The sequence below is a fragment of the Vespa mandarinia genome, chromosome 9 (genome assembly GCF_050613455.1).
Source record: "Vespa mandarinia isolate Hongniang chromosome 9, ASM5061345v1, whole genome shotgun sequence".
In the NCBI taxonomy this organism is placed as follows: Eukaryota; Metazoa; Arthropoda; class Insecta; order Hymenoptera; family Vespidae; genus Vespa; species Vespa mandarinia.
This window is the reverse complement of record NC_140818.1, coordinates 7997273-8010000: the sequence shown is the minus strand read 5'-3', so window position 1 is coordinate 8010000 and position 12728 is coordinate 7997273. Positions and strand designations below refer to the sequence as shown.

Sequence of the window (12728 nt, the reverse complement as noted above, 5' to 3'; positions counted from 1 at the left end):
CTCCTCTTTCTCTATTCCTTTTTTTGCTATCTCTCTTCTTGCTTTCTCCCTTTCTTTCTTTCTTTCTTTCTTTCTTTCTTTCTTTCTTTCTTTCTTTCTTATATTTCCGGATACATTAAACTCTCTTACGATTTTTTGTTCATTCCTTTTTCTTCCTCCAAATGTCATATATTAAGAAAGAATCGTCGTAATCGTTTTTGGAAGAACACGGATAAATAGATAAATAGATAGATAGATAGATAGATAGATAGATAGATAAATAGATAGATAGATGAACAGAGAGAGAGAGAGAGAGAGAGAGAGAGAGAAAGACTCTCAACGATCTCTCGCAACAAGTGAAAGGTGGATATATTATTTTTAGAAACTCTATAGAGATACGAACATTTTACTCTAACAACGTTCAAACTATCTAGACGCCATTATAAGAACGTAATTCTTTGCGATTACGTGGAAGGCGATAAGAGGAGGAAACGATTCACGGTGAGAACGAATCGTTCTCACGTAGGATTAATGTTTCTTCTATTCTATCTTCGACGATGTCCTTTTGTTGTTATTTCTTATAAAGAGAATGACGAATAGGAGTAAGAATAATAATAAGAAGAAGAAGAAGAAGAAGAAAAAAAATGAAGAAAAAGAAAATGGAAAAAAAGAAAAAGAAAAAAATGATAACGATTACAACGATGACAACGATGACGACGATGATGATAATGATGATGATGATGATGAATATCATGGATTCATAATTATTTGCATGATATCTATAACAGGATAAACTCGATGACCACTTTAAATCCGTCACATTTGATCGCGTTAATTATATGCACACATATATACATATATATATATATATATATATATATATATATATATTTCATATACACATATTACCATAATTACGAATTTATACGAACCAAGAAGATCTTATCTCGCTGGTAAAATTGGAATGGAAATTTGTTTGGCTCTGGTTACTCTAATGGATATTAATAGTCTTAGTCTCATCTCAACGACGCACGAAAAGATCGAGTACTTCTTATTTTACTTACTTATTTAATCATTACTAATGGGAATAACGAAGCGGAGGAGGAAGGTAAACGAAAGGGGGATGGGGGGGGTGGGGAAGGCGTAAAATTGAATTGAAAATAATGCGTAATGATGTTAAACGATAATGCAATTAATCGATATGTGAATACCGATAACGATCCTATCATTCACACGGATACAAAGTAAATTAATCTAATGCGTAAATGCCTGATCATAATCGATGACGATAATGCCATACTGGTCATTTTTTTGCTTTTTTTTCTTTCTATATCTCTCTCTCTCTCTCTCTCTCTCTCTCTATCTCTCGCTCTGTTTGTCTGTTTGTTTGTCTATGTCTTTGTATCTCTGTCTCTCTTTACGAGCGATTAGCTCGTTATACCGGTCACGGCAATTTCCATAATCTTCTCACGGATGTGTTATGAGGTCAGATCGGCAATTCATCGTTTTGCCCTCGTTTCTAACGCATGTTTCGTTATGTTTTTTCTCTCTCTCTTTTTTTTCTTCTTCTTCTTTTTTTCCTATCTTGCTAAATAATCAACTTTCATATATGCGTCAAAGTGAATATAAAGTAATCAAATATTTATAGGAACTTTGAATTACATATATACATATAATATATATATAATATATAATATATATAATATATATATATAATATATAATATATATAATATATATATATATATATAATATATATTGATCGTTAATATTAGTCTTGTGTTTTAAGACGAATCGATGATTATCTTGAGAGTGACTATTATAGAAGATTTCTTACCCGACTTAATGGATTTTAATTCGATCCTCTTCTTTCCTTGACAATAATTAATCGTTTTACTCGAATGATCACGTGTATCTACATCCTTTTATCTTGTTTTTTTTTCTCTTCTTTTCAGAGAAGAACTCGCTATGAAGATCGGCCTGACAGAAGCAAGGATACAGGTTAGTCGAATCAATATATATATATATATATATATATATATATATACATATATACACGCTTCTAATCTTCTAAATAACATGAGATAAAATACCAATGAAAAAGAAAAGAAAAAATACATCGGTAATTTTTTTACGAACGAAGAATACGAAGGGATCTCGTAGAATTTGAATAGAGAAAAATAAAAAAAGAAAAAAAAATAATAATAATAATAAGAAGAAAAAGAAATTCTAATTCAAAGTTACAAGAATTGGATTCGATCATTTCGAAAAGCTTTTGACATTTCGTTTCGTTCCTAATCGCACCTATCTAATCAATAGTACGTAAGTACGTACCCGATTGCGTTTGTCTTGCCGCGTGTGAGAGTTAGAGTTAGAATTATGCGAGGAAATAACTTAACTGACACGAGTTCATCGCGCGACTACTTCCATTAAGTATACGTACCTATAAATACGTATATATGAATATATGTATGTATATATATACATATATATATATATATATATGACTACATAAACGTACACGCGCACAAACTAATTTGTAGATTTACTCGCGCCTACCTAAGAACACGCGATCGCGAACTATGATAAAAGTTCCTTTTGTGTCGTGTCTTACCGGGAAGGACTATTAATTCGCCTAGTGGCAAATAGATTACATAAATTTCCGCGAGATTTACATGACGTTGTTTTCCGTTGAACGATTCAATGGAATTACGTATACTATTCTGCTTAATAACTTTAATAAATGATATGTTATCTCTATTATTGAATAACACATTCAAACACATATAATCGAAATTTTTATACAATTTAAATTCAACTGTTGGAACATTTAATAAATGATTATAGGAATGGCATAGGAAAAGCACGAATCCTTTTCTTACATCAATGACACTCTAACTGTCGTGAGAGAGAGAAGGAAAAAGAGAAAGAGAGAGAGAGAGAAAGAGAGAGAGAAAGGGAAAACGTGTTTACTCGTTGCGTGAACGACCAGCTAATTTGCTCAATTAGTTTAATTTATTCCCGGTATTTACTTGCCCCCTTTTTCCGACTCCTTTCGACGCCACACTTCGACTTTCCGTTTCATTTCTTTGCGTATATCTTTTTCTCTCTCTCTCTCTCTCTCTGTCTTTTCCACCCCCCACCCTACACCTCCCGGCTACTCTCCAATAGTTTTGTTTTTGTTTTCTTTTTTTTCTTTCTTTCTTTCTTCCTCATATAGATATTATATATACACACACACACACATACACACACACACATACACACACACATATATATTTATTATATATTTTTTTTTTGTTTATTTTTACGGTAACATCTGACAGGTCTTACACGTGTATTCCTTATCCTAAGAGAACGTACATACGTATATAAAAAAGTATATAGAAAAATCGAAGGCTATCAAATGATCCATGCTATATATATAAATATATATATATATATATATATATATATATATAATATATCTATTTATCTATTTGTCTATCTATCTATCTGTATATATAATATATAATATATATGTATTATGTAGCGATGAGAACCACTGTTCAACGTAAATGACACGGTACCACGGCTCACAGCTGCGTTAATCATTTTCAGGAATCTCTGAATGGATAGAATGCACACACGTTTAAACCTATCTCGTATATACATACATACATAAAAAATACATACGTACATGAATACATACATACATATATACATATGTTCGTACGTATGCACTAACCATAAGTTCGACTCACCAAGGAAAAGGTGTTTCTCGTCCTCGAGCAGAAGTATAATGACTTCTTACATGATTATTCGCGTGGGCTCTCTCGCTTCGTAACTCCCACGCGAATTACTAGCGCGCGAAATATAAACTTATTTTTCTCTCCGCTCATTTATTTTCTGATCCTTTTTCTCTTGTTTGTTTTTCTTTCTTTTTGTTTTTTTTCTTTCTTTTTCGTGGGGGTTTTTTTTTTTCTCTTTTTTTGTGCGCATTCTTCTTTTTTCCCCTTGTCCGTCATATATTTCTCTTTCTTTTTTTGCCTCCCACCCAGCCGCGCACTTTTTTGAAACGCGTTTCATCGACAGTAAATTAATATTTATTTTTTTCTATCTGCTTGAATCTCTCTCTCTCTCTCTCTCTCTCTCTCTTTCTCTCTTCCTCTCTCTCTCTTTTTCTTGTTCACCTTTTCGTTTTTTGATCGACTCGAAATAAAAATAAGTTGAATATAAGCTAATCGAATGGAACGAAAAAAACAACAACCAAAAAATAAAAAAGAATAAACAACAGGAATCAAATTCCAAAATGAAATTTTTCACTTCCTTTCTTATCCGTTGCGATAATAGTATATCCTTGATTCACCCCCGCACTCCCCATTCTCCCTCCCTCTCTCTCTCTCTCTCTCTCTCTCTATCTCTCTCTCTTATTAACTCGGCTCCTTCTGAGTTACGTAAAAGTGCAAATCGAATTACGAATCTGGCCCAAGCGGATGCTTGCGGATAACCGTAGCCGTCGGTCTCGGCGCGTGCGGTTTCCACTAGGAAGGGGATTACGTCACTCTTTGTTCAAGAGGGAAAAAAAAGAAAAAAAAAGAAAGAAAGAAAGAAAAGAAACAAATAAGACCAAGCGCAATAATTAGTTGCACCGTGCGTAAACGATTAGAAACGAGGTGTTATGATGTTATTTCTTTTTTTTTTTTTTCTTCTTCTTCTCCTTCTTTTTTCTCTTTTTTTCTCTCACATTTTTTTTCCCTATTTTCTATCGCGTTTTAAGCGCCCACTTTTATTTAATTGCACATTCTCTCTTCTCTCATTCATATATATATATATATATTTATTTTTTATTAATATATATACATAATATAATTAATTTGATTATATAATTATATTAACAATATTAATTATACACAATAATATAATTAAATAATATCATCCCGAGAAAAAATTCACCCTTCGAGTCATATAACCATTAAAGTTTATGAGTTGGTATCTTCGTCGTAGCGGGGTTCGGGGAGTGGGGAGAGTCGATGTCTGGCGGAGGGCGTGTAAGGGACGATGGGAATGGAGCATATAAGGATGATGCCGTGTACGATGCGGAGAATACGTCAGTCGATATTTCAGTCAATTTAATTTCATCTCTATCGTAGAATATTATTATTTTCGAATTCGAAAGATGAGAAAGAAGTATATATCTGCGCGTCGCGATAGGAAGTTACCGACGTAGTCTCGAAGTTGTTACGAACAAGGGAATAGGGGAAGGGGAAGGGGAAGTGGGAGAGGTAGAATAGATATTCCTGAGTCTCTCTCTCTCTCTCTCTCTTTCTGTCCATGTAATTAATGCGGTACGATTAAGCACGAAACGACTAGGTTCCGGCGGCCTCGGTGATTGCGTTTTTGTTTTAAAAGCCCCGCGCGAGCTCAGAATGTTTAGCGCCCTGCTGGGGGCCCAATCCTACTCACTGTGGGGGGTCCCTAGCCACCCTTTACCCTTCCCAACCCTCTTTCTCTTTCCATCTCCTGACGAGACGTATAGTTCCTCTATGATCTTGACCGACTCAACGTAAACCACACGTACTCGGTTCTCTTCCTACCTCTTTCCCTCTTTCACTCTCTCTCTCTCACTCTCTCTCTCTCTCTCTCTATTTCTCTCTCTCTTTCTATCTTTTTTCTTTCTTTCTCTATCCGCCTCCGTTTTTCCAGCTTGTTCGTTCGTTCGTTCGTTCGATCGAACGATCGGTGATTATCCGGACGTACGCGTTAGCGTTCCAGATACGCAAACTCTATAATTTATAATCCGCTAAATAAAAGAGAGAGAGAAAGAGATAGCTCCCTTTTAACTGGTTTACAAACGTTCATTACAAACTATTATAGTTAGTACTTGTTCATTATCTTCTTTCTCCCTTTTTTATTTTTTTTTATCTTCAATACTACTACTATTATTATTATTATTATTGTTATTATTATTATTATTATTATTATTATTATTATTATTATTATTATTATTATTATTATTATTATTATTATTATTATTACTATATCTAATATTATAAATATGCTCGATTTAATAATGAATAATTTCTCTCGTGCTACCAATGCGAACGATCAACGCGATCTCTCAGAGAAACGAGTCGATCAGGTTGAAAAGGTTCAGAAGAAAGAAAAATAAGAGGAGGAAGAAGAAAAAGAAGAAGAAGAAGAAGAAGAAATTGCTAAGTCATTGAGTCTAACTCCTGTCTCTTTCTATCTTACTTTGCTTAATTCGAATGATATGCTAACACAACAAAAACGTATTACGGGACTAGATACCCACATCTTGTATTTTTTTGATTCTCAAAATCGAGTTGTTAGAGTGCAAGAGACAGAAACAGAGAAAAGGAGAGAGAGAGAGAGAGAGAGATAGACAGAGACAGAGTTATACGATACTTCTTGTTATTTTTTTCTCTTTCCTTCTTTTTTTATTTCTTTATTATTTTCTATTTTTTTTTTTTGTTTTTGTTTTCTCACGAGACTCGTCTCCTCTTACAAATAGCTTCATCTCTGACTAGAAGCCAATTTCGAGATTCGACTGATCGAATAAGTTAAATTGCATCGGTATTATTTTGTATTGTCACGAAAACGGGGTAAACGATGCGAAAGATGCAAGAAAAAGAGAAAGAGAGAAAGAGAAAGAGAGAGAGAGGGAGGGAGAGAAAGAGAAATCTATGGAATGAAAAGTTTTCGAGTATGTTTTTATAAAACGTCGCATCTTGTTCGGTTCGTCGTTTTTTACTTATCGTAATCGTTATACGAAAAAACAAAGTATGCTACCAACGATTGTATATATTATGTGTGTGTGTGTGTGTGTGTGTGTGTGTATCGTTCTACTATGGTCGTCGCGAGGACACGAAAGAAAATCGACCCAACAACCGAACGGGACGATTGGTCTGTCCCTTTGCCTCCCTCGTGTACGAAGAAACAGTGAGAGTAAGAAGAGGTGGGGGAAGGGGCAGGGAGGAGCTTTGAGAAAGGGACGAAATGAGTGCTAACAGCTAAAGGAAGAGAAAAAGAGAGAGAGAGAGAGAGAGAGAGAGAAAGAGAGAAAGAGAGAGACACTTCCATTGAACCGATCGGAACTCGACTCTTCGAGGAACCTCCGCGATGGAATGCGTTCAAAACGAAGCAAGTACCGCCAACGAAGATATTTTCTCTTTCTCTGTCTCTCTCTCTTTCTCTCTCTCTCTCTCTCTTTCTCTCTCTGTCTCTGTCTCTGTCTCTTCTTTTTTATCCTTTTTCAAATAAACTCACGATTTCAAATCAACCGGATATCTGTCGATTTTGTCATAAAATCAATGTTTACCGTACGAAATTAATTTAATAGAAAAAAAAAAAAAAAAAAAAGAAAAAAGGAATAATTCGATTTGTTTTCAATCGAAAATTAATATATTCCTGTTGAAAAAAAAAAAAAAAAAAAAAGAAAAGAAAAAAATTTGACGTAATTATATCAAACTATTAAAATAGATATGATTCTCTTTAAAAATGATGAAGATTTTTTTTACGTTTCTTTATCTCTTTTCCTCTTTTTTTTTTTTTTTTTCTTTTTATATATCATTTTATCGCAAAATGTTATGCAGTTTTATGTGAAAGAATGAAAGAAAGAGTAAAAAAATATTAAAAGTATCGAATAATAAAATGAAGTATTGTTTAAGTTCTTTTTTTTTTCTTTTTTTTTTTTCAATTAGATACATTAAAATTGAAAGGACGTTGATATACGGATATAAGATATTTTTTTGGAAAACTTTCAAAGCCGATATATATCGTCTCTAAGATGGTCTATAATCTTTATTACGAAGTATTGTTAAATTCTATTTTTTTTTATTTCGATACATAGAGTACGGACGTGAATTCAAGTTGGAATCGTTAATTTAACGCGAGATCATTTCGATGTTCCAAATTAAATCTTAAATCGCATTGAATAATTCGATACTAAATATGCAAATGTTCTCTCTCTCTCTCTCTCTCTCTCTCTCTCTCTCTCTTTTCTATCGGTAAAAATAAAAAGGACAGATGATCGTTTGAAAAAAATTTCTTTCTCTTTCTTTTTGTTTTTTCATCGATTCGTTGAACAATGAATCTTGGATCTGGTTTGGATATTTCAAAGAGAAAGGTACAAATTTAGATAGGAGAAAAGGATGGATGGTAAGATGATGGTTGAAATAGGAGTAAGAAGAATAGAAAGAGGATAAGAGAGAGAGAGAAAAAGAGAGAGATAGCAAAGATCTTCTCTTTGCCTCGAAGCAGCCTTCCGTTCGGTCGGAAGACCGCCGGATAATGATACGCTGCCGCCTTCCTGAAAAAGGTTGAGATGCGTCACTCTAACCGGAATTCGATCTCTCGGGGGTCGTCAACGACTTCCAAGTAAAGGTATCAATCCGCCATTCTGACCCGGAATCGAAGTATACGACGCGAGTTCGTTGAAAGATTCGAATCGTTTCATGACGATTCAGTTAGCCCCTATTTTACCACCACCATCACCATCATCAGAATTAATCATCAAAGAAAAAAAAAAAATGAATGGTATAATTACATTCGTTGACACATGATTTATGATAAATCATTGTTTCCTTTCTTTTCTCCTTCTTCCATTATTTTCTCATTTTATTTTATTTTATTTTATTTTATTTTATTTTATTTTTGAAACACTAACACTTACGTTCGTCCACCATTACTATCTGTGTTTCAGGTTTGGTTTCAAAATCGTCGAGCAAAATGGCGAAAACAGGAAAAAGTTGGTCCACAAGCACATCCGTATAATCCTTATCTTGGATCGGGAGCACCCCCGCCGTCCGCTGTCGTGGCACCAACATTACCGAATCCGTTTGCCCATTTGGGTAGTTTTGCTCTTCGTAAACCATTTGATGCTTTTCGTTATCCACCTTTGGGCCATGGACCTGTCCTTCCTGGAGCATATACTACTCATCCTTATCATCGAGCTCCACCTCCATTGTTACCACCGGGCATGCCATTACCATACACGTCTGCGGCATCGTTTCAAAGTCTATTGGCAAATATATCTGCCGCACAAAGACCTAAACTCGTTCGGGGTTCTACACCACCACCACCGGCACCACCACCACCTCAACCAGCACCACCGATAACTATGTCTCATCCATCGGTGGTTCCTCAAGCACCGCCTACAGCTAGCTCGCCACAAAGTTCACCGACTGGTAGCGTTGGTTTACCGGACATCGACAGGAGAACCAACAGCATTGCGTCTCTAAGATTGAAAGCACGAGAATACGAGCTCCATCTTGAAATGCTCAGGAAAAATGGTGATCTCATTAGCTGAAGATGGTGCCTTTACAATATTTACTTGTTCAACGACGACGATGACGATGATGACAACGTGAAACGATCGACGTGTGCCTCGATAATAATATTAATCAAGGAGAATCGATGACGATTATATTCACGAGTTAAATAATAATAATTTAGTGACAATGACGACGCGAGGTAGGAACGATAAAACATCGAGAGTGTCTACCGTACCCGGTAGAGAAAATAAATAAATAAATAAATGAATAAATAAATAAATAAATAAATAAATAAATAAAATAAATAAATATATATATAAAATGAAGATGTTAATGTCGTCCGACGATACGATATAATGAGGAGTTCTCTTTTGTACGAATTTTTTGATCGGTTATATAACATTTTCCCCGATAACAACGACTCAAACACCGTACGATATTTCTCATCGAACGATTTCGATGATTTTCGATGTTCCTAAAAAAAAGTAACATCTCTTGTATTTACATACGTCGTTTAAATTAAATCACAAGAATTTTCATTGGTTAATACGTTGTTGCTTTAGACTTTGCAAAACTGCTCAGAAACTCGTTTGATATATCAAAAGAGATTCATATATCAAATCTCGTGATGAGAATCGTTCATTCTTCTTTTAAATGTAATTTAAGAGTATCTTTATACCATTGCCTGAGGATTACCGAATGTCGTTCGAAGATAATCAAGGATGGTACATTTTTTTTTTTTTAATTTAAGCAAAAAAATATTTTAAGAAAAAAATATTTTTAAAGGAACAAAAAAGAGAAAAAAAGATGATTAGAGAAAAGAAAAAGTTCAAAGGAAAACTTTTCCAATTTATTAACGAAATTTAACAAAGCCAAAATACGACGTTAAATACTTTCGATTAATCCGACGAATATTTCAATCTTCATCCATAATTGTCGATTAGAAATATACGTGGTAATTCTAATTTTCTAATTTTTCATCGAGTTCTTTATGATTGAATTTTTGCGCTCGTACAATTTTCCAATTAACGTTTCTTCTTTTTTATTTCATCGAAATTTTAAAAATTCATCGGAACTCCAATTAATCATGGAATTTACATCAGAATTATTTTCAACGACTTTTGCCTTATCGTTCGATTTAGTTTATTCTGTTCTACGTTGACAACTCGTGGGATCAAGAAAAATTATTCGTTTGCATTCGTCCGAAGTCATTACTTCAAACATAATGAATTTTTATTGATTTTACGAATTGTCGCTTGCTCTTTTTGCGTAGTTCATGATATACTAATTTGAACTTAAATTAATTATGATCGATTCCAATCGAAAGATTACGACATTCTCATTGTGAAAAAAAATGTGATATCGTTGTCAATAGAATTGTCAAGAAAATCTTGACGAACCAAATGCTTTCTCCCAAAGCGATTCTCAACGCGAGGCTTCATTGGAACATTAAAGATATAAGAGATAGAATCTTCGTCGATGTTTCGTAATAACGAAAGAAAGACAAAAAAGAAATAATAATAAACAAAAAAAATTTTCTTTTTTAATTATAAAAAAAAAAGAAAAAGAAACGAGAACAAAAAATTAAAGGAAAATAATTAATTCGAAAGAAAGGAAGAAATAAATATTATATATATATATATATATTATATATTAAATATTATACAATATACATATATATATATATTTTTTTTCGATCATTAGAAAAAAAAAAAAAGATCGACAATCATCCGTCCGCAAAAATTCTCGACACGATGATTCTACGATGTAAAAAGCGTTTGCATTTTATTAATTTTTTTTTTCTATTTTTTTTCTCTTTCTCTCTCTCTCTCTCTCTCTCTCTCTCTCTCTCTCTCTACACGAGGTAAAAATAAAAGCAAAACGACAGATTTACTTAAAACTTATTTCTCCGGGGGAAAAGAAAAGAAAATTTTCGTCGGTCATCGTCATCGAGAAATTTCGCTCTGTTTCTTCTTTTTTTTTCTCTCTCTCTCTCTTTTTTCTTATTATTTTTCGTTTCTTATTTCTCTCTTTCTCTTTTTTTTTTCTTTTTGTATCTCTTTTATTTTTCTCGTTAGCTCGATCAAACGTAACACGAACGTTGCAAACGCGCGCAATTTTGAAATATCCATTATGACATTTACGACACGCTAGAGTTAGGAGTCGTTTTTAAATGGAAAAATAAAAGAAAAAAAAAAAAAAAGAATAAAAAAATGCAAAAGAAATCAATAATAATATTTATATACCACACACGTTGTTTATATATACATACATACATACATATACATATATATATATACATATATATATATGTGTATATATATATATATATATACATAGTACATACTAATGTAAGTAGTACTCTCTCTTTACGAATTGTCATAAGACACGATAGATTTTTACGATTAATCTAATCGTTTCTTTATTCTTTTCTGGTATTCCTTTTTTTTTTTTTTTTATCATCCCCCTTAGTTCAACATAAACTACTTTGTAAATAGTTTAACAAGATTAATGTATGTATTATTTTTAACGAAGCAAATTGCAATTGCTTAAAATTACGAACGAAAGCATTCACACGCAATTATAAAAGGTGAATGGTCTTTTTATTAGATCACTTCTATTCAAAAATTCTACGAACATTGTTTGTTGTCATTGCGAAATATTTTTCTCCTTTGTTTCTCTTTTTTTTTTTTTTTTTGTTTTGTTTCAGTTTATCTTAATTTTTTTCTTTTTCCTTTTACTCTCATCTACTTTTCCAATCATATTTTTCATCGAAACATTACGTCGATGTTTGTACTTAAACCCTATTAAACCTGTCTATCCTCTCTTTGCAGTGAATAAAATGACAACGAATCACGAGAATGGTAGTGTCATTTCATTTAACCTTATACCAATTAAATATAAAGTATAATAAATTATATTAAATATTATAAAATATAATAAAATATATTAAATATAATAAATTTAAATAAATATAAAACATTTTAAATATTCGAAGAATAATTTTTATTTATTTATTTTTTCTCTCTCTCTCTCTCTCTCTCTCTCTCTCTCTCTCTCTATTTCTTTCTTTCCAAAAACCACGAAATGTCAATTGACGAGAAATAATTAATTTGAAAAAATAAGAAACGAATACGTCTAACTTTCGATTTGTTTAATACGTCTAACATACGATCTAATGAAATTCTACAAAAACTACATATAATAATAAAAAAAATTTCTCTTTTTACGCCCAAGAATAGCAACGAAGAGTTAACTAACTATAATGTTTAGAAACGATATATCTTTGTTTCCTGCAAGAAAATTAACAAAAATTACGATTCAACGAAATCTCGAATCGTTAACGATGCATTCAATGTTGGTAGTATGATATTAAACAATTTATATAACACCCTATAGAATGAATTTTTATTCGGAAGATATTTGACATAAATAAAAAAAAAAGAAAAAAAAAGAAGAAAATAAAACTCGGCAT

At 32.6% G+C, this 12728-nt stretch overlaps 1 protein-coding gene across 2 annotated transcripts in view; it reads left to right on the top strand.

The window, feature by feature from the left end:
* LOC118440083 (uncharacterized) overlaps positions 1-11556 on the top strand; it is a 143153-nt gene extending 131597 nt beyond the window's left edge. For both annotated transcript variants that reach the window (XM_085659336.1, XM_085659335.1), the window contains exons 4-5: positions 1934-1979; positions 8683-11556. In XM_085659336.1, coding sequence (XP_085515462.1) covers positions 1934-1979; positions 8683-9288 — 652 coding nt within the window. In that variant the 3' untranslated portion in view covers positions 9289-11556. The remainder of the gene's footprint in view (positions 1-1933; positions 1980-8682) is intronic.
* The last annotated feature ends 1172 nt before the right edge of the window (positions 11557-12728 follow it).